Consider the following 23,780-nt stretch of genomic DNA (forward strand, 5'->3'; position numbering starts at 1 on the left):
TTTTAAGTTTTAAGCGTGTCGAAGCCGGTCGCGAAAGGAAATCTGTCAAAAACGGGATGTAAACAACAACACAGATTTTTCCATCACCAGCCATAGAAATTAATTTTAGCAGAAATTAATCAATTCAACGGAAAATTAATTAAAATTCCTGCTAAAATGACGCTGGTAAGTAGCATGTAGTTTTGATAATATAGAATATATAAATTTTGAGCGGATGTTCCTCCTTTCTAGAAACAAAACTCCGTGCAAAATAACATGTCGTTTGACCCGTTCAACGAGCCCCTTCTGGCCACCGGAGGCTATGACCACACCATCAAACTATGGCAGCCGTATTCGGGACTATGCCAGCGAACCCTACAGCACGCGGATTCGGTGAGTAGTTCTTCACAATTTGCAGGACTTGTAGCAGGTCTTTTTCTAGAGACTTGTTCATCATTTTAATCCAAGTCTCTATTTCTCTAAAAACAATTTTAAACCAAATGGGTCTCTAAAGTCTCTATTTTTTCCCTTTTCTCTTTGCATTGAATCCTAGTGCAAATTCTATAGAAACTTCAGAGAAAGTTTTAGAGACTTCCTTGGTGAAAAGCTTTTTTTTTGTCATCCATTGATTTCTCCATTGATTTTACCTGGAATATTTCCAGTGATTCCTCACGAAATTCCTTCAGAGATTTCCCACAAACTTTATCAGGAGTTCAATCTAAAATTGCTCCAAAGATGTTTGAAGAATCCCTCCAGGAATTCATCTAGAGTTTCCTCCAGCGACTTTCAAAAGATACGGAGACTTATTTCTCCAGAATATGCACAGGAGATCCTTGAACACTCCAACACTACCCAAGTCCAGATTTCTCCAGTTGTGACTGGGGGCTGTGCATTACCTAAATAATACAATTTCGGAGTTTTTCTGCCTGAATTCTTGAAGCTATTTTGAACGAGAATCCTGGGGGAAGTCCTAGAAAAAACGATGGTAGAATTATTGCATGAATTTCTGAAGGACTGAAAAAATTACGAAATAATCTTGACTCTGGTTTGTTTGGACTTGTTGATTCCTGTTCGGTCTATTTTCTCAAGTATGAGGTCTCTCAAGTACCTTTTACCGTTTCGATTCCGTTTCCAGCAAGTAAACGCCCTGGACATCATCCCGAACGGAACGATTCTGGCGGCGGGTGGCTATCAGCACATTCGCCTCTACGACATGAACTACAACTATCCGATGATCAACTTCGAAAGCGTCACCAAGAACGTGACTCGCGTCGGGTTCCAAGAGGACGGCAAGTGGATTTTCACCGGTGGGGAGGACTGTCGGGTGCGAATCTGGGACATGAGCTCACCAAATCCGGCCTGCAAGAGGATGTTCGATTGCCTAACGCCGGTCAATGCGGTGTGTTTGCATCCGAACCAGGTCGAGTTGGCCATCGGAAGCCAAGGGGGAAGCGTGTATCTGTGGGACGTAAAATCCGACGTCCACGAACAGTTGATACCGGAGGTGGAAGCGTCCATACAGGACATTGCCATCAGTCCCAATGGGCAGTACATGGCCGCGGTGAACAACAAGGGCAACTGTTACATCTGGAGTTTGTCCAATAGCATTAACAGTGAGACTCAGCTGACGCAAACGGATCCCAAACTGCGGATAGAGGCCCACAAGAAGTACGCCCTGCGGTGTAAGTTCAGCCCGGATTCGAGTTTGCTGGTGACCTGCTCCGGGGATGGAACGGCGCGAATTTATAGAACAGATACGTTCCAACTGCATGCGGAACTGAAGATCGAGAAGTATTGGATGTGGGATGCGGTGTTTAGCAACGATTCCAAGTATTTGTTCACAGGTGAGATCAATGTCCATAACTCTTCAACTAAGTTACGTTTTCTGTACCTTGGGGTATCTTGATCCCAAATTGTAATCGTGGAACTTCGGAAAATTTCAACGGATTTTTCCTGTTGTTTTTTGTTTAACCTACACTGCCCATAACGCATAATTGTCCCATGTGAATAGGAAATTTTCATCTACACCATCTGTCTGTTAAATTAATAGAATCCTATTTGGAGCAACGGTTACAATATGTTGAATTTAACAATCGAAAATCTGATTTGATTTCTATTTTCAGTGGTGTGCCGCAAGGTTCAATTCTTGGACCGTTACTATTTTCAATGTATATCAATGACTTACCTCTAGTATTATCGTTCTGTAAGTTTCATTTATATGCTGATGATTGTCAGTTATACATCTCTGGAGCTCTCATGGATATTTCTGATATCGTAAGCAACATCAACTCCGATATACGCAACATCTTGCAATGGTGTGAGCAAAACGGATTAACCCTGAATGCGAAAAAAAACGCAAACTATAGTTTTTAGAACGAAACGCACAAAATTGCCGAATCTTCCTCTGGTTCAAGTCGGAGAAGATAAAATTGTTTATTCGGAAGTGGTTAAAAACCTAGGCCTACTCATGGATTCAAACTTAAACTGGAATGCTCAAGTAACCTCTGTATGCAATAAAGTTTATAATGCTTTGCACTCCCTTGTCACTCTAAGACATTGCACACCACAGCATACCCGAATTCAACTCATCAGATCACTTATAGTTCCCCTATTTGATTACGGTTTTGTTTGGGACCATTTCTAAGGAAAACATAAAGAAATTGAATTTAGTTTTTAATGCTGCCACCAGATACGCATTTAATCTAAAAAAGTATGAACATATTTCTAGTTACAAAAATGCGATTCTTGGTTGTGATTTCTTTAGCCACCTTAAACTCAGAATGTGCCTTCGAACTTACAAGATTATAAATAATCTTCCGCAATATTTGCAACACTTCTTCAATTTTGCTAGATCTTCACGAACATCTTTGCTGAATGTGCCTCGATGCTCTACAAACTATCTGAAAGAATCGTTTCGACATCGAGCCATAAGATACTGGAATGAATTGCCAAGAAGTTGCAGAAATGAAAGGAACTTTTTTCTTTTAAAAGTGAAGTTACTGTTTTCTTTTCTAATGAACAGAATGTACATTGGTCTTAGGTATAACTTATTTTAGATCATCATGGTAGCATATGCTTTGAAAATCAGTATGAGATTATTTATGCTGTTATTGTATTGATAAATAAATAAATAAAATAAAAATAAAATCCAGCAGACATGAGACTGGTATGCTTTTATGGGCAGTATAGAGGTTACACATACAAATCTTTTGGGAATTCCTCCAGAAATTGTTTGAATCAATTTTCTAAGAAAGTCCACACAAAAATTATCCAAAACTTTTGTTCGATGTTCGTGTGACATATGAACATTTCCAAAAGCTTGAAGGTAATTTCCAAAACGCAGAACCCTACTCAGAATCGCAGGTACATACAGTGAGGTCATTGCCGCATAGATGCTGAATGCAACCTCCACAAATTTCACGCTAAGGACGACATCTGTCCTGTGAAGGAATATACTAAAAATTAACAATTGCTTTAGTAAGAATAGTACAAAACAGTAGGGGCCTTCCTTAGCCTAGCCTGCGACTACAAATCGAAGCCATGCTGAAGGAGTCGATAAATGAAAATCACGCTTCCTAGAAAAGACCTAACTCAGTTTTCTCCGGAGAGAATTGGATACAGAGCTTCACAACCTATATGGACAAATTGTCCAGATTATCTTGCAATGGTCCTTGGAGATTGTCCGTCTATGGCCCTGTCCAGAAACAACGGAGTGATCCGCAAGCTGTCTTAGTGAGCAATTTCTTATGAGACATTCATCAATATCTCTTACGTAAAAGCTGTAAAGAAGAGGGCTTAAACATGAGCTATAAAGGAGACCCACGTAACTTATTCGAGAAGTTGTTGAGTTTCCATGTGAGAAAAACATATGCTTCTCAGACAACAAATTGTACAAATAGTTATTTAAAATCGGGGCAAGTCCACACTCGCGGAGTTTGGCTGAAAGGACATCTACGATAACTGCATGAAAGCCCCCTTAATATCCAAAAAGACTCAGCTCATTTGCTCTTTTCGAGCATAGGTCAGTTGGATTCCAGTAGAAAGCAGCGCAAGACAATTGCTCGTTCCCTTGCCTACTTACTTTACTTTTACTTTTGCTGGCTCTACGTCCTTCAAGACATGACCTGCGCCACAATGTTACGTCAATTAACTCGGTCCATGGCTGCTAACCTCCAGTTTCTAGATCGCCCCACACTTCCAAGATCCTGCTCCACTTGGTCAAACCACCTAGCTCGTTGCGCTCCCCTTCGTCTTGTACCGGCCGGATTTGAGATGAACACCGTTTTTGCGGGATTGTTGTCCGGCATTCTCACAAAGTGTCCCGCCCATCGTACCCTTCCAGCTTTGGCGACCTTCTGGATACTGGGTTCACCGTAGAGTTGCGCAAGCTCGTGGTTCATCCTTCTCCTCCATACGTCGTTCTCACATACTCCGCCGAAGATCGTCCTAAGCACACGTCGTTCAAAAACTCCTAGCGCTTGCAGGTCCTCTTCGAGCATTGTCCACGTCTCATGCCCGTAGAGGACTACCGGTCTTATCAGCGTCTTGTACATGGTACACTTAGTTAAGTTTACCAGACCGCAAGGTCTTGTGGAGTCCGCAGTAAGCACGACTTCCGGCAATGATGAGTCTTCGAATTTCTCTGCTGCAGTTGTTATCCGATGTTATCAAAGATCCGAGGTAGACAAATTCGTCCACCACCTCGAACTCATCCCCGTCGATCATCACGCATCTGCCAATGCGAGCTCTATCGCGCTTGGTTCCTCCAGCCAGCAGATATTTCGTCTTCGACGTATTTACCTTCCATCCAACCCGATCTGCTTCACGTTTCAGCCTGGTATACTGTTCAGAAACCACCTGGAACGTTCTTCCGAATTTCTGGATTTATTGAAGATCGTGCCCCGCATGTTGAAGCCCGCCCGTTTCATAACACCTTCTAGCGCAATATTGAACAGGAGGCAGGAAAGGCCATCGCCTTGTCGAAGTCCTTTGCGTGTTTCAAACGAGTCCGATAATGCACCCGATATCTTCACACAGCACTGTACACTATCCATCGTTGCTTTGATCAGTCTTGTCAGTTTCCCAGGAAAACCATTCTCGTCCATAATCTTTCATAGCTCTTCGTGGTCGATGGTATCATAGGCCGCTTTAAAATCGATGAATAGGTGGTGCGTAGGGACGTGATATTCGCGACACTTTTGGAGGATCTGCCGCAACATAAAGATTTGGTCTGTCATCGATCGCCCGTCCACAAACCGGCTTGATAACTTCCCACAAATCTGCTTGCCAGTGGCGATAGACGGCGGAAGATGATCTGGGAAAGTACTTTATAGGCTGCGTTAAGCATGGTGATCGCTCGATAGATCTCACATTCTAACTTCTCACCCTTTTTGTATATTGGGTATATTATTCCCTCCTTCCACTCCTCCGGTAGCTGTTCTGTATCCCAGATCCTGGCTATCAATCGGTGCAGACAAGTGGTCAACCTGTCCGGGCCCATTTTAATAAGTTCCGCTCCAATACCATCCTTTCCAGCTGCTTTGTTGTTCTTGAGCTGTTTGATTGCATCCTTAACTTCATCTATTGTGGGAGTTGGCACGTCTCCTTCATCCGCCGTACTGATGAAGCCATTCCTCCTGCTATCTTGATCTTCCTCCTCTGCGCCGTTTAGGTGTTCATCGTAGTGCTGCTTCCACCTTTCAATCACCTCACGTTCGTCCGTCAAGATACCTCCACTTATCCCGGCACCTTTCGGCTCGCGGCACAAAGCCTTTGCGGGATGCATTGAGTTTCTTGTAGAACTTACGCGTGTCTTGAGAACGATACAGCTGCTCCATCTCTTCGCACTCCAACTCTTCCAGGCGGCGCTTTTTATCCCGGAATAGATGGTTTTGCTGTCTTCGCTTCTGTTTGTATCGTTCCACGTTTTGACGTGTGCCTTGCTGCAGCATCATCGCCCGCGCTGCATTCTTCTCGTCCAAAACCGTCCGACACTCCTCGTCGAACCAACCGTTCCGTCGATTTCCTTCCATGAACCCAACGCGGCACCTTCCGCTGCGTTGTTTATGGCTGCTTTGAGACTACTCCAGCAGTCCTCAAGAGGGGCTTCGGTGAGCTCTCCCTCTTCCGGCAACGCTGCCTCAAGGCTTTGCGCGTATTCAGTTGCGACTTCGGGTTGCTTGAGTCGCTCCAGATTGTACCGGGGCGGGCGTCGGTACCGAATGTTGTTCGCAACGGAGAGTCGTTGGCGCACTTTAACCGTCACAAGGTAGTGGTCCGAATCGATGTTTGCGCCGCGATAGGTTCTGACGTCGATAATGTCCGAGAAGTGCCTTCCATCAATCAAAACGTGGTCGATTTGTGATTCAGTCTGTTGGGGTGATCTCCAGGTGTACCGATACGGGAGGCTGTGCTGGAAGTAGGTACTACGTATGGCCATGTTTTTGGAGGCGGCGAAATCAATCAGTCTAAGGCCGTTTTCGTTCGTAAGCTGGTGAGCGCTGAACTTCCCTATAATCGGTCTAAATTCCTCCTCCTGGCCAACCTGAGCGTTGACATCTCCGATAACGATTTTGACATCATGGCTTGGGCAGCCGTCGTATTCACGTTCCAGCTGCGCGTAGAAAGCGTCCTTATCGTCATCGTCACTTGCTAGGTGAGGGCTGTGCACGTTGATTATGCTGATATTGAAGACACGGCCTTTGATTCTGTTGTCGATTGGCCACCACCCAATCACGCGCCTCTGCATTTCGCCCATCACGATAAAAGCTGTGCCCCTCTCATGTCTGTTGCCGCAGCTCTGGTAGATGGTATAACCATCGCTATACGTATGTACCGTCGACCCTTTCCAGCAAACCTCCTGCAGCGCTACGATGTCGAACTTGTGGACCCTCAATAATTCGGAAAGAATGCGGGTACTTCCCAAGAAATTGAGAGACTTACAGTTCCATGATCTGAGTTTCCAATCGTTAGTCCGTTTTCGATGCCAGGGTCTATGCCGATTGTTCCGGTCCGAATTTACATTGTATGCTTCCTGTACTGATGATTTTTACGGCAGGCTTGTAAGGCCTGCACCAACCCCCTGTCTCGCCGGAGGATCATCGTGCACAGCAATGTTTAGAGTCCCACGCTGGCACTAGGACGATGATCAGCCGCTCCTAACATGGAGAACAGACGCTGTTTTGAGCCGCCCCTAACATGGAGAACAGACGCTCTGATAAGCTACACCCTCAGAAAAGAGGAGCCCCCCTTCCCTGAAAGCATACGACCACGGTCCCACCAGGGTTGGTTACCCGATCTTCCCTAGGGTTACTCGTTCCCCAGGCGGTACCACGGGGAGGTAGGGATAGGAGTTACTGGACAAGAGGCTAAGGACCACAAATGGGGTCTATTTTATACCTGCAGGTACGCGAAGTACCAATGGTACGCATTGTCCAGTCATTTACCACCCCGTTCCCTTGCCTAGCGGGATCCAAATCGAGTATCTGAGAGAAGGCCATTCGATTCAACCTATTTTTCCAGCCAAATCATCTTCTCTAACAGCTTTAGAAGACACGACAACATCGCAATAAGACGGTACGAGTTGTGGTCCGACGCAGGCTTTCCTGGCTTTTAGATGACAATATGGACGGACAGGTAATCGAAGACGTCCAATCACAAGGATGCTTTAAAAGGCTTATCCAGAGAAGGTCGCACGAAACACTTTATTTATTTGATTTGAATCAAGAACAGGAGCTAGCGGAACGACACGATTTTTAAACCAACCTGCTCCTGACATGATGTCTGCGCGAGTCAAATTATGCCCCGTTACCACTCCATAACATTCGACCTCTCGACTGGGAATTTAGACTCAATCGAAAAGCGCTCAAAGGCAGCAATTTTGTTCGCCTGGTCGCGATCACCGACTGTGACACGCAGAGCTTTTGTTCTGCTACGAGGTGCGTTTTAGACGATGCCTCTTGTGGTATTATCGCCAACGAACAGTGCTGGTGGTGATGAGGTTAAAGATGTTCAGTCTACCAGTCTGAGCTCGACCAATGGTAGCTGCTCCTTGAGCGGATGCACTATCGGCGGTATGCTTTCCGTTTCGCAGCCAGGAAAAAAACCATATACTTGGGAAAAACACTGGTGAACTTCGGTGTTGATATATCACAAAGCGCGATAGTCGACTGACACGGGCGAGCACTCAACAAGGAATGTTACACCCCCTTTGCGTTCGGGTCCCTCAAATTCATCCAGCCATTCCGCCTTGAATGTCTCCAACAATAACATTTAAAATTGCTGAAAATAAATATTTCAGGAACACTTCACGATGATTCGTTACAGGTAATTTATTTTAGTTAAAACTTCATTATTCCGATATGAATTTTGCCTAGATTTTCTTCTCTGATAAATTTGTCTAAAGATTCTTGAATGAATGCATTCAGGGCTTGTATGATGCGATAATAATAAGTTTTCTGATATGAGATGAAGTTTGATTTTGCCAATTCCATTGTTGAAACATAATACCCAAATTTGAAGGTAATATTTGAATCTGTTCTTTACTATAGACGAAGATCTTAAAACCTTGATCCGTTTTTAAAACGTGGATAGAAAGAAATTTCAACGTAAGGTACCGTGGGGCAAGTGGGTAATGGATTTCGCATAGTTGGGGTTCTTCAAATCCTAGAGACTTTAAATTAAAACAAATGAGTCAGGGTGTCTACTCATTTACAGAAATGAAATTCCCTGAGATTTCCAGGTTTTTCCAGATTAAAAATAAATCCAAATTCTGGAAATTCTCTAAAAACATAAATGATTGATGAATAGTTCATTTTATATGATTAAAAATAAATAAGTTTTTGGTGTGTTTCAAAGTTTTTAAGTGTTTCAAAGCACTTAAATAAAAAATACTCAAATTTACATAGAACATAAAAGTATTTTTCATTTTAATAAACAAAAAATAACATTAAAAAAATAATTAAAAATTTTGTGATTTTTGTTTGATTTCCACAAAATATAATTATTCTTTTCAAATGATCTGAAAGTGCCTTCAATCATCAAAATCAGATGAAGAAAATAGTTTATTCGAACATAAGGGAAAAAACCTTTCCCCTAAAATGGGATTCTAAATCATGGACATTAGCGATACACCCAATTTCTTTAGAGGGCATTTTGTATTTTTTTTTTCCAAGACAATATCGGGTCTGGTAGCGTTTGATAGTTTTAGAAATAAGAATTTTAAATACCTCTCACATGAAAAAAAAAAAAACAAATAGAGATGAGACGATTATGAATATAAAAAAACACCATGAACCAAGTCATGAAATTTTTGTTCCTCATTTGAACAGACATTTCTCTAAGGATAATTCTAAGACTTGTAGGAGTCCCTTGACATTACGACAAGTATGAATGCTCGATTTACCGTGGATTTTTTTCACATATTACTCCAACGATCTCTTCAATTTATTTTGTGATTTTTCAAGAACTTTTTATGACATTCTTTCAAGGATTTAGTTTTCGATACCTTTAAGAAATTTCTGAATTTTTTTTTAATTGTCCAAAGAAATTAAAAAAAAACTAGTCGTTCTTCTAGAGATGTCTCCACTCTAGCGAAATGTCAAGGATTTAGAAAGAAATTTACTCGGGGCTACGACTGTGATGATTATGTTGTAGGTTATAGCCTTCAGTCTATTATGCTCAAAAACGGATTTTAAGTTTTCATCCGACGTTTCAGGCACAATAAATGTGTCCGAAACGTCGGATGAAAACTTAAAATCCGTTTTTGAGTACAATAGACTGGAGGCCATAACCTACAACGAAAGAAATTTAGAGAAAAATCCGCGTGGAATTTGTAAAGAAAATTTCTGTGTGAGTTCTAATATGCCTTGATGAATTCCTACGAGGATCTCTGAAAAAAACTTCTGCATTCTTGTAGAAATTCTTCTTAGCTAAAAAGCTTAGCTGAAAAAAACTTGTATCTCTGAATATTGTCCTACAAGAAATTCGAAGAGACTCCCTAATACATAATAGAAATATAAGTATGAAAGAAAAACCTGTTAGAATAGCTATCTTATGTGGAACCTTGAATGAAGTTTTGAAGAATCCAAGGAGTTTGGAAATATTATTTGAAAAATTGTAAGATAAAAGTTTGAACCACCGCAATAACATTTTGACGAAATGCTGAAATATTCTAAGAGAAATTTCTGGAGAAACTAATTGAGGAATTCCAGGTCGAATTTTTTGAGGAATTCTTGGAAAAGTTCATAAAAGATTTCATCGTAGTAAGGCCTGAGGAAATTTTTGGAGCAATTTCTGAAAGTAATCGTGGATGATTTTTTTTAAATCCATGTGAAAAATGAAAAAAAAAAAACGACGTGAGAATTATTGTAGGATTTCTTGCAAAAATATCGAAACTATGGAATGAACGTTTGTGCAAAGAAGGAATATGTGGTGAATTTCCTATAACTAACAACTGGAAAAATCGGTGAATGAATCTGTGGAAAAACATTTGGAGGAAATCATAGGCTAACCGCTGTCATTTTTTTTCAGAGTAATCTATGTGAAAATTACTGGAGGTAATGATGTTGCTCTACAATTTTCTTAACAAAATTTGTGCAGGAATTCATTTAAGCATCCCTTGAAATAATGCTGGCATCATCCTTAGAGAAGTAATGGTATTCCAGAAAGAATCACTAGAATATCTGAAGCATTCCTCGAATTTTTTCCAGAAGTTGTAGAATAGTCGAAAAATATTTTTGTAAACAAATTTGGAATATTTTCCACCAAGTTTCATATGCTCATGAACGACACCCCACTGTAAATGGGAACTGTGCTTGTCTTTACCACCTTTCCAATCATAAATTTATGTTTTATGTTGGATAAATAAAAACCGTTAATAAAAAATAAGGACTTAATATTTCTAGCAGCGTCTTGATAGAGGCGCAGCCGAAAATTTTAATGATTGAAAAGATTTTCTGTCACGAAAAGGACATATTATACCTTGTATTACAGAAGCAAAATAATTTCCCTGATTATAGCCAAAATTCCCTGAGAATTCCAGGTTTTTTTCCAGGTTGAATAAAATTCCCTGATAATTCCAGGTTTTCCAGGTTTTTCCAGGTAGTAGACACCCTGTGAGTTCGTGTATTTTTTTTAGCTTGACTCCACCCAAATACAAGCAATATGCTGTAATTTATTTTTATGTAAAATTGAAGAAAAAATACAGAAAAAGTTTTTGAAAAACGTCTACTTACTTTTCACTTGCCCCACAAGTGGGGTAAGTGAAAAGTTTATCGTTTTGAACAATAAATTCAAAGACTAACAGTTATATTCACGATTTCTATTACCTTCAACATTTGTTAAGGTGTCCCAAACAAAAAAAAAAACAAAGGAAATTTTATTCTTATCTTGTGGGACAGCAATTGCATTTCTGCTCTGTAGAATTTACACCGCTCGTTATTTGTTAAGAAAATCGAGTATGACGTCGGATAACTCTTCGGAAGAAATCAAACGGAATGCTTCAATAAAGTATTTAGAAACTTTTTTATGTGGATACCCCTATAAGGTACCGCGGGGCAAGTGGGTAAATGGGGTAAGTGAAAATAATCGGTATATTTAACTGAATATGTAAATTAACGTTTCAAACTCATGCGTAAACATTCGAGGCCATTGAGAACATTACGATAGGTAAGATAATTCTGAGATTTTTCAGCCATTATTGCATAATAGAGCGAAAGATTGTTAACCTGTCAATTATCACTCCGTAACAAGTTGGCGGCGTGCAATCTTATTTTAATATTTTCAGAGGAAAAAAGTTGCGGAAAACAACTTTCTGTACCACTTCTAAGTTGTCCTCTCTGACAGTTTTAAACTGCAATAAAAAAAGTTTCAGAATTGATTCGACATAGAACTAAAAATAACTAAATTGAAACACCGTCAATTTTCTCATCAAGTGGGGCAAGTGAAAAGTTTCCTATTAGAGATCGAATTTGTGTTTTCTCTTTAGGTAGCTATAAGTATACAAGGTTCACAACTATCATAGAACAACAGAACGTGCTGATAATTCAAGAAACACTATACTCAAAGTGTGAAAAGCTATTATCATGGCCAAATCATGGAACTTCTCTAAAAAAAGGTTGCCAAATATTACGATATTAATATATTTACTGTGGACAGCCGATTGAGAGGAAGACGTTGATTGAAAAGTTCCAATATAAGAGAACGCACGTAAATCTCGTGGAATGCCTATGCAAAGCTAGTTCCAAATATAAAAAAAATTGGATATAGGTGTATCCACATAACAAAGTTTCTAAATACTTTATTGAAGGATTCCGTTCGATTTCTCCCGAAGAGTTATCCGACATCATATCCGATTTTCTTAACAAATAACAAGCGGTGTAAATTCTACAGAGCAGAAATGCAATTGCTGTCCCATGATGTAAGAAATAACATTGGAAATGTTCCGGTTATAATTTTGTCGAATCATTTGAACAAACATAACTGAACAGAAGAAAATTCAAGTAAAAGGAATACAATTTTCTTTGTTTACATGTTACTTATATTATAGTTCATTGCGACGCCTTAACAAATGTTAAAAGTAATAGAAATCGTGAATATAACTGTTAGTTTTTGAATTTATTGTTCAAAACGATGAACTTTTCACTTGCCCCACTTGTGGGGTAAGTGAAAAGTAAGGAAACGTTTTTCGAAAACTTTTTCTGTACCTTTTTCTTCAATGTTTCATAAAAATAAATTTCAGCATACTGCTTATATTTGGTGGGAGTCAAGCTAAAAAATATACACGACCTCATTTGTTTTAATTTAAAGTCTCTAGGATTTGAAGAATCCCAACTATGCTAAATCCATTACCCACTTGCCCCACGGTACCTTACCCCATTTTTTTATGTTTTGAACTAGCATTACATAGACATTCCACGAGATTTCCGTGCGTTCTCTTATATTGTAACTTTTCAATCAACGTCTTCCTTTTAATCAGCTGTCAGAAGTAAACATATTAATATCGTAATATTTGGCAACCTTTTTTAGAGGAGTGATTTGTCCATGATAATAACATTTAACGCTTCGAGTATAGTGTTTCTTGAAGTATCAGCACGCCCTGTTGTTCTATGATAATTGCAAACCTTGTATACTTACATCACGCAGAGAAAACTATTTTATATTCAATTAGATTCTGTATCCAAACAACAATAATTCTTTATTATATGCCGGCTTATAATAGCATTTTATTGTTGTAATAACGACTAGTAATTATATTCAACAAATTTCATTGTTGGTGGCCCCTAAAAATATTTCTATGTCAACATGGATAATGCACATTAAAAGCGGCTTCAAGTAGGTACCTGCATCACTTTCCGGAGGTTCAAATGGTGAATGAAATTTGTCAGCTCCGCAAGTGATGATGGCAGCATCAGTAGCTCAATTTTTCTTCTGCTGAGTTACTATCGTGTTGTAGTTGGCTGCAATAGACGGCTTTCACGCCAACTCGACACGCGATTGGCAGCACCCCTTCAGAATTCAATGAAACTTTCTGGATGTCAAAAGTATGTGAAACTAAGATACTTTGCGTATTTTGTTTTTTTCAAAATCGATCTAGACTAACATTTGGAAAGGGTCAAAGTTTTTTTTACTTTTTTTTATAAACCCGTATAACTTAAAAACGGTAAGACCTACAAAAAAGTGTTGTATGGGGGACTGTCGTGAAATTTCCTGACGTTTTAGAGAAAAATATTGAAAAAATAAAAACACATTTTCTACCCTCCCCTAGGACGTGTAATCTTGCCGCGATGGGTGGGCTTACCCCATTAGCACTTATATGGGAACCAAAGACATGTCCAGTCGTGGTGGTATCACATCAGGAAATATTTGTTTAATGCCGCGTCATCAACCATCTGGCATAGATGCATCAATCTTACGGATGTGATCCAACGGTTATCCTGTTACCAGGCATCGGGGTAACAGGAGCCGTAGCCACGCTTTGATGTAGATAGGTTAGATTTTGTTTAAATGGTTATAATATTGACTAATGAGGAGAATGACTGAGGATCCATCGAGTAGAATGTGACACAAATGTTAATTTGTTATGCTTCTCTCATTAGAATCATAATAAAAAACCACATTTATTATGTTGGTATCATAAAACTACAACAACTTCATTCTCGCAAAATTATAATAAATAGATAGGGCTTAGGCGCGATGAAGCTTTATTTTGTCACCGAAAAGTGGATCCGGACAAAAAAACTGACTTTCTATTTCTTTATTATTTCTAGTATAGTTTTTAACACATAGAAATGTATTTACGACGATTCTAAATGAAAACAGACGAGACCAGATTTGAATATGAATAGATGTATAAAACAAACTGATCAAAATCATTATTGACCAACATGACAAAAGTAGTAAACTTAAAATATTCAACTTGTCCAAGTACTAATAAACATGTTAAAAAGGACCTTTAGCAATACTGACCAACGGGACTGAGGAAAAACTAGATCAACAGTCAACACATAAAGTTTCCGATGTCGTTGACTATAATCAGCGATGTAGTCAAATGTAATTCAATGAAAACTCACTAAATCCTGTTTATTCCTAATACTAATAACTTTCTTTCTTTCTTTCTTTTCATGTATAACAACTAACAACAACACCATCACGAGGGAGCAAGTCGTCTGTCGTATGTATCAAACGTCGTGTTAGGAGCCTAAGCACATAGATCAGCACGGACACGGATCGAATTACCATCAAACTGAGGTAAAAACTAGAGATGTACCGAATAGCACTATTCGGCTTTCGGCCGAATACCGAATAGATGAGAAATCATTATTCGGCCAAACGAATATTCGGCCGAACATTCGGCCGAATAATGACTCAATATTCGGCCGAATAAAACCGTTAATTTCGGTCGAATAACACCTAGTTTTTAAATAGGAATAGCTTCCACGGTGAAGAATTGATCGGAATGATCGTTTTAAGCTTTTGAAACCGTGTGAAGAAAAAAATAAAGTCAAAAGCTCTGAGGATTTATATTTCTAAAGTAAGGGATTTGTATCTTTTTGATTGCAGTTGTCATCCATTTAACTTTTTAAGGAACTAGGTTAATACGTCGCTTTATTTCTCATCCGACTTCTGGAAGTGCTTCATATTAATTAGAGCAAATACATCGCATAGGGTCGGTGTTCCCTTAGTAGACAGTCCCCTATATTTGCTTTAGTAGCTTTTTACGACCGTTTTTCTATAAATCGTTGCAAAATATTTTTTGACATGAATGTCAGGAGTTATTTATCTAAGTACCATTGATTCACAGCTTAATTTTGTTCAAGAAATGATTATTTGCTTAAAATTCTAGCTCCCTTGCACCTATAGTACACCTACTGTTCCTATAGTAGAGAAACTTTAATTTTTTTTTTTTAATAAACATACGATTTAGATTTTTTTTTTTTTTTGTTTTGCCTACGCCGTAAAGCTATTGGAACAGGAATTAGAAATAGTGCTACTATAGTCACATGTGTTCCTATAGGCACAAGCGATAATAAATGCAAAATTTTGATTTTCGTTGTTTCCATATATTTTACAAAACCAAGGTGAAAAGCACTTTCAGTTTACGTAAAAATAATGCCACAATACAATCCATGCAAGATGAATGGCATATTGAATGGCTTGTATATTGAGCAGCATCGGCCGTAGAACGGAAAAATACTCACATTTTTAAACATTTAGTATCAAACTCCATCCATGGAATCCACCAAAGGGAAAATTTGATGTAGGGTAGGTGTACCAGTTATGGCCATAGTGGTTCCCTATTTCGCCATACGTGATAACTTGAATGTCTCCACATTTTGAAAAGTTGTGTGTGTTTTAGCAGTAAGATATAGAATATATCTTGAGGTTAAAACATTCAAAAAGATGAAAAATGTGAAAGTCATCGAAATTTCACATATGGCCAAATAGGGAACCACTATGGCCATAACTGGTACACTTTCCCTATTATCACTTGAATAAATTAATCGTTTTTTTTTAATTTTCCTTCGTATGAAACATAATGTTTTGTTACAATTTATTTTATTTTGTTATTATTCGATCACTATTCGGCCTATTCGGCCGAATAACAGATTTCATTATTCGGCAGGCCGAATATTCGGCAAAATCAAAATAATCGAGATATTCGGCCCGAATATTCGGTACATCTCTAGTAAAAACGATCCATATGCGTTAGGGGCTGTCCATTAATTATGTAAGGGTTTATGGGGGGGAGGGGGGGGGGGGGTTCCAATTTCTAACGCGCCATACAATTTATTTTTATTTTTCATACAAAAAATCTTACCATGGGGGGAGGGGGGTTGAAAAACCCTGAAAATTGTCTTACGTAATTAATGGATCGCCCCTTAGTGGGTATACTAAGAAAGGGGTAAGTAACATTTTTAGTTTTTAGCGAACACATATTGTATATCATTTCAGCCCCCCTATATATTCATAATACCGTACCAATAATACCGTACCAATAACTTTGTCTATCCAAACTGTAAACTAACTTGAGACATTATTCAATTGAATTCTCATTTTGAGAAGACCTCAGAACAATAACAATAAGACGAACATAAAGCACATCGATGACCACACCAAACACATTTACAGTACATTTGGATTTGATACTTCTCATATTAATTATCTACAACTTGGATTCGGTACTACAAGATGGCAACATAGACAGTCATCTCTCCTAGAAAAGTATTGTATTGATTAGCATTTCAGTACGACTTTCGGAAGATAAAGACTATTTAAAACCAAACACTTGATTCATATTTTGAAATTTATTCATATAGTATAACACATCACGTTTCAGACTAGTAGCATAAACGACTAAAATACTAGAGAATACATGACGTAAACATGACGAGGCACTTCAGATAGTTCTTGTTCGCGTATAGATGGAAGTACATTTCATGTTTTTCACTTCAATAACCTTCATTCCATTCGGGAAAAAAGGATCTCCCTATCGCTATCGTTTGATATACGACCGCATTCTGTATAATTAACATTTTCTGTCTATCATTGTCAAAAGATGCTTGGAGATGACATCTGTGCTACAATTTGTCAACATAGACTACAACAACATAGCCCTGTATGTTATTTCCAAGAAATGCATTAATTAATAACATATATTTTCATGTCGCTTCTCCATGCGTAAACAAGAATCCGATTGCTCAGAACTATAGGATGACTATACAAATATGACTACGAGGGAAACTGAAGCAAAAACAATTTAATAAAACTACTTCTGCACAATATTCATCCAAAATAGTGTTAAAGCGGGCAACATAGCCTATTCCGTCTAAATATTGGTAAAAGTAGAGGTAAAAATTTGCACTACGGGGTCCAGCACAGACAACGAAGCTGTCATACAAAAAAAAAACACACATTTTCTACACTGAAAAAAAAATATTCAAAACTTTAAAGTCGATTTAAAAAAAAACGGCCATTTCAGATTTTGATCATCCTTAAGCAAAAAGTTTCGTAATTAAATTTACTAAAAGTCGTCCATACATTGCAAACTGGGCATATTTTAGAGAAAAAGTTTTTCTAACTTCGAATTTTTCTAAGTCCAAAACGGATTTTTTTTTTCAAAGATGTTGTTTTAAACTGTCAAATATGATCGTGTTTTCAAGTGATAAATGAGTTTGAATCAGAAAATAAATTGTATTTTTTATTGAGAATAGTTAAAAAACGGATTTATACAGTGATTATGTTTTATAAATGAAGGCAATCAATGGACTTCGCCTTTGCCTATGAGGAAATCAACTCCGTCTACCAATTCGACGGATTTTTATGGTTCGAAAGGTATCACAACAGTATTGCAAACATTGAAAAGTAACAACCTTATCCATATCCCATTAAATTCTCTTCTAGAAAAAGTGCTGTGAAAAAAAACTTACTAAACGTACCTGCCTTAAACGCCAGATGAATAAGAAATAATGAATATGTTTGTATTGTTATCTACCTAAAAAAAAGTTGATAAGCTCATAACTCATGATTTTATTTGCAAATAACAGTCTTCTTTTCTACGAAACAAAAAAGACAAAAAAGCGTCAAGGACGAAGGTTAAATACTGGTAATTAGCAACTTTTCTGAAAATTATAACGCTGCTCAAGGATATCACTGGAATACTTCCCAAGCAGTGATACACCAATTCTAGATTTACCATAAAAAGATAATAAATTGGAAAATGTTAGTTTTATTATAATATCAGACCCATGACACAGTAGCAGTTCAGCTATTTATTTCAAAATTGGTAAATTTTGTTAAACAAATCAAAAGTTATTTTTAAGTCAGATGGAGCTGCAGCTCATTATAAAAATAAAAAAAAAATGCCAGCTTATGTAATTTCAAGAAAATACATGGATTGGAAGCAGAGTGGCACTTTTTGCCACATCCCACGGCAAAGGCCCCTGTGACGCTATTGGTGGCACTCTCAAGCGAATGGCAAAAAGAGCAAGTCTTGCAAAATACTATGGAAACACAATCGCAACTCCGCGAGAACTATTCGACTGGGCAGTGAAACAAACTGATACATGTATCACCAAATTAAATTTCTGTTATAAATCTAATGAACAATATGTTAAAATGTCAGAGGAATTGGTGGAATTGTTTGAAAAGGTTAAAACTGTCCCTGGTACCCAAAAATATCATTGTTTTATGCCTATTAGTGATACACAAATTGCAGCCAAACGGTATACCAATTCAGAGGATGAACCAAAAATATTCAATTTATTCAGTAAAGCCCAAAAATAATGTAAAATAAGATTGCACGCCAAGATTGCAATAATGGCTGAAAAATCTCAGAAATGTCTTGCCTATCGTAATGTTTTCAATGGCCTCTAAGGTTTAGGTTTACAACGTTAATTCACTTGTTCATTTGAATATACCAATTATTTTCACTTATCCCATTTACCCACTTGCCCCGCGGTACCTTACTCGAAATTCTGCTATGAAAATCTGATGGCAGAATCTGCAAAAAAACAAATTAAAACTTTTTTTTCAGATTGAGAATTAAAACGCAAAATGCATTCTCAAACAGAACGTTTTTTTACAATTATTTGGGTACTGATTTGGAAAAAATGAGACTATTATTTAAAAAAATATCAATCATATGAAAGACTCTGGCGATGATGGAATTATTTACATAGGTACTCATCACAAAACTTCTTGTTTGATATATTGAACGAATATTTTAAGTTGAAACTCTAAAACCGGACAAATTTTAAATCCTATCAATGCTTTTAACTATCGTCCAATCAACTTGCTTTCCTCTATCAGTGATCTTTTTGAAAAACAACAAATATTTTGAACAGAATAAGATCAACGAAAATTCAATTTTTGCCAATGAACAGTTTGGATTCCGCCATGGACATTCGAGCACTCATCAACTTTTACGTGTAACAAATTTGATTCGTTCCAACAAATCTGGTCTTACTCTTCTAGACATAGAAAAAGCATTTGACAGTGTTTGACAAGGTTTGATTGTAAAATTAAAGAACTTCAATTTTCCAACATACATTGTTAGAATAATTAAAGGTTATATAAAATCGTACACTTAATTATTAGAACTCCAAGTCTGAAAGACTTCCTATAAGAGCTTTCTGAAGGCAGCATTTTGGGATCAATATTATACACTATTTTTTCATCTGACTTACTTAAATTACTTCAGCGAAATCTCGTAAATCAGTTTACTAACGAAAAAAGGTACAGCCAAAAGTCTAAATAATTTGTTGTTGTTGTTTGAGAGGGACTTTAACCCGAAGGTCATTCGTTCCTTCTAAATAATCGAAATCGCGTTTATCTTTCTTTCTAGCGTCATCTGATGGACACGCACGGTTATGGAAGATCGAAACCAAATCTATTGAACGAGAATACCATGGGCATTTGAAAGCAATCACAGCCCTTGCCTTCAGAGACGGTTCGACGAAAACTTAGACCTTCAACAAATTGGAGAATATACAAACTACTTTTAAGTCATAATGTAATAAATCTATACACTAGCTTTATCCAATTGCTTTCTCGAAACGGATTTCTTTCTGTCTAATTCTTCAATCCGAACATTTGCTTTACAAAGAGAATTTGTATTGAACTTTACACAGAACCAAAGGGAAGATGAGTCTTAATAACTAAACGCCGTAACTTACATACCTAAGAGCGAGTGCCGCCTCACAGCAACCTCTTGAAGAACTCGTTTATTTCATCCCCTCGAAAACCGGCCTCGCCGCCCAACGTCCGCAGCTTTCCCTTCCGGGCCGTTTTCCATCCGTCCACCGGTGACCGCAGCTCGAAAGTGTGCAGAATCTTCGTCACCTTGTTGAAATTTTTGCCCACCGTCAGCAACTCGTGCAGCAAATCTTCCACGCAAATGATCCCCAGGTGGCCAAACTTCTCCTCGACCTGTTTGTTCGACGCGATCGGAATCTTTTTCGGCCCCTTCTCGCCCTGTTCCGGCTTGAACAGGCCATATTTGTAGACCAGCTCGCGAACCGTGGCAATGTTCGGGTAGCCCCAGATAATCCACGGTTCCACCATCTTCAGCATGGCGTGGACGCCCTCGGTCAGCTTCAGCAGAACCGCCCTCCGCTTGTACGGTAAACCCAGCTTGGCCAGGATGTGCATCACTTCCTTGTTGGAAATGAACTTACCCCGATGGCGGAACACCAAGATCAACCGTCCGTGTTCAATCCCATCGTCCTTCAGCTGTACACCGGTCTTCAAGAAGTTCCTCTTAATCCGCATCGAATCACGCTCGGCCTTGCGGTAATCGGCAATAAACAGCTCAGGTTTGCAGAACTTCTTTTTGCGGTTCTCCGGCAGCGGCTTCCGAACCCATTGATCGGTTTCGCGCTTGATACGGGCTTTGCGCTGTGCCAAAATGCTGATCTCCTCGGCCGGGAGTTTGTTAGGGACGGCGTACTTTTCCATTTCCTCGATGTGTGTGGAACTACAGCGGAAATAACCCGAATTCTACGGGAAAAACTGATTTATTCCGCGGTACGACGTCGATTCCGAACCGAACACGTTTATTTGTTTGGAACAAGAGACAGACGGGCAAGAAAATCGTTTTGAAAAAAGTGACATTTGTGCGTCGATAAAGTAGATTTGTATTCAAGCCGCAGGTAAACAAATCAGGGACGGCGTAAAAAATGGGGGCATCATACTCGGATCGCACTCGCTATAATTTGCATACATTTCGGCGCTTCCTCACACGGTAAAAAATCAGCATGTTCAACTAATAGAAGTAATAAACCATAGAAGAAGAATGTCGCTGGCGTCGCAGCAGGAACATCTTTTGCTGGCGGAGATAGGCGGGGCTATAAATGTCAACGCGAAAATGTATGCAGTTTGACACTTATGTACCCAACATGTTTCTGAGCGAGAACAAAGGGAACACCACCCAAGTAACCAATAAGCAGTAAAAACTGGCACCAAAACGGTTCTATAGTCGAATAAAAGGCATTGCCAACAGGGCTAACAGGAACTATATCGTTATTAAGGGCTGTTCAAAAGCCACTTTTGGCGAATTATTTGGCTGATAAACAGCCTATTCGTACCGAGTCTCTGAAATGGGATATGTCAAATTTTTATAGCACGTGGAAAAAAAAAAAATATTTTTGTTTATCTTCCATTTTCTAACATATATCTTATGCTTCCTTTGGAGATGTTGTTTTTTGCTGCGTGATCCAGGCTCATACTGCAGTTGTTGAAGTTTGTATTGAAGATTCCCGGCTTGCTTTCCATCTGCTCCATCGCTGCACAAGTATATTTGTATGCTTAACATCATATTTAAAGAAGACCAGTTTGCAGTGGCATAATTTTTATCCTGCTAAATCATGAGCGATGTTGGCAATGCCGGCGAGATCCTGATGAAATTTATCTAAGAATATTTTTTAACACAAGGCAGTGTAGCGAAACCAAATTTACAGAAAAATTAATCGCAAATAGACTGCAGTTTGTCCCTACCCCTCTCCCAATTTTACATAATCAATTTAGTATATATTTTCATGTATAATTTAAAATGGTTGAATTTCGAGACATTTAATATCCTGATACATTGGCAGAGATCTTTTTTTTTTTCTTCATCTCTTTTAAGTTCGTAGTCACCGATTCAGTTTTGTTTTGGTTGACAAACGTCATGACACTAGGCCGTTCAACAGCATTGACAGCCGTTGTATACGGCTTATTGGCACAGGGCTTACAAGCATTAAAATAAAGCTCATATACGACTAATATCAGTGCCTGAGGGTCACAGGGCCTATAAGCATTTGAAAATGTTTTATGAAGCTAATAGGCACTGGAAAACCGGTAGATGGCATATATACTGCTTATAACAGTGCTTATTGGTTACCTGGGCAGCGACATTATTCTTCTATGGTTTATTATTTCTATTGTTCAACTGGGTTGTTTAGCAAGGCCTGTCCCAATTTTAGTGCCAAACGCTTAAATTTAAGCCAAAAACACATGTTTACTCAATTTTTTAATGTTTTTCTTTTGTTTAATACCAAAAAACATTTTTTTAGATTTTGTCACACTCCTTGGCTTAAACTCAAATTTTGGGTGTATTTTGCTTTCCGTGTCCCTTCCGAAATGACAGATAGGAACAACCCCAGTGTTAAAACTAAAAGCCCTGTGGTGTTTTTGTCGATTATGCGAACGTCAAACATGATCAAAAGTGTCAAGGTTCATTTATTGATTCAATTTTTAAATTAAAGTTTAGATATGATGAAGCCGTTATTTGAGCGGGAAAAATTGCTAAAGTAGTTGCAGTAATATGCTCTTTCGTGTCATTCAATAAGAACCAGTTTTCATTAAACATTTTAGGACCCAATTAGTTTATTGTAGCTTGATCGAAAGAGTAAGTTTTTCTAAGTCCAACAAAATTTGATTGCGCTTTTTAATCTTAATTTTGGTACCGTAAAACGGGGTAACTTTGATAGTTTTTTTTCGAAGAAAACTTGAATATTTATTCATGTTGTTTCAAAAAATTATAATTCATATTTTTAAAACAAGTTCTGACATCCTAGCTATCGATTGCACTTGATATATTACCAGAAGATTTATTCTGAATGGATATATAATTTTTCTTATAATTGAAAGTCGGTTTTCTGTTTTGGGGTAACTTTGATAATGGAGTATAAATCGAACAAAATTGAATGAATTTCGGAACATTTATAGGGCGTTGCATACCTCTAGGCGTTTTACGCTATATGGAAATTTCTGACTTAACAAAAATGGTCCCAGTTTGTAAAAATGGCTTTCGCTAAGAGATTTGACACCAAATTACTTTTTCAAATCGACGTAAGTAACTTTTATACGGTTTTGAGAAAATTAATAAGGAAAAATCACAATCTATCTTCTAAAACTGTTTTAAAATGAATCACCTTTTTAACATTTTTTTTTGCTGTGTACTTCGCTAAAATTTTGCATACACTCAGCTCACGTTCAAAAACTAAGTAGTTTCTATTATTTCCCACAAAAATAATTATAAGAAAATGATAAGCCGTTTCATTCAGTTACTTTCGACGTTTTTCTATCAGTGTAAAATCGGCTCAAGTAGTGTTTTGTTTTGATTCGTGGTTAAGTCACTTTGTCTCTCCATACAGCGGGGCGGCGAAAGTAGTGGTTAGGTTGCGAAAGTTGAAAATCTTACTTTCGTCGTTTTGTAAATCCGGAAATTAAACGTTCTAAAAGTGAAAAGTTGAGTTGGTACAGAGCGGTACGTGTAGAATTCCGCCTGCTTAACACGTAGGATCGATAAAGTAAGTTTTTAT

The 23,780-nt window shown here is 38.3% G+C and overlaps 2 protein-coding genes across 2 annotated transcripts; one reads left to right on the plus strand and one right to left on the minus strand.

The window, feature by feature from the left end:
* The first annotated feature begins 32 nt into the window (after positions 1–32).
* LOC5566776 (protein LST8 homolog) lies at positions 33–20,034 on the plus strand. The gene is made up of 4 exons (XM_021844329.1): positions 33–165; positions 232–372; positions 1,115–1,823; positions 19,823–20,034. The coding sequence occupies exons 1-4, from the start codon at positions 157–159 to the stop codon at positions 19,942–19,944; spliced, it is 981 nt and encodes a 326-aa protein (XP_021700021.1). The 5' UTR covers positions 33–156; the 3' UTR covers positions 19,945–20,034.
* Positions 20,035–20,069: 35 nt separating this feature from the next.
* Positions 20,070–21,072, minus strand: LOC5566775 (60S ribosomal protein L7). Its single transcript, XM_001651134.2, has one exon. It carries the CDS (start codon positions 20,932–20,934, stop codon positions 20,176–20,178), a length of 759 nt encoding a protein of 252 aa, XP_001651184.2. The 5' UTR covers positions 20,935–21,072; the 3' UTR covers positions 20,070–20,175.
* Positions 21,073–23,780: the final 2,708 nt, after the last annotated feature.

Source organism: Aedes aegypti, chromosome 1, assembly GCF_002204515.2.
Source record: "Aedes aegypti strain LVP_AGWG chromosome 1, AaegL5.0 Primary Assembly, whole genome shotgun sequence".
NCBI lineage: Eukaryota > Metazoa > Arthropoda > Insecta > Diptera > Culicidae > Aedes > Aedes aegypti.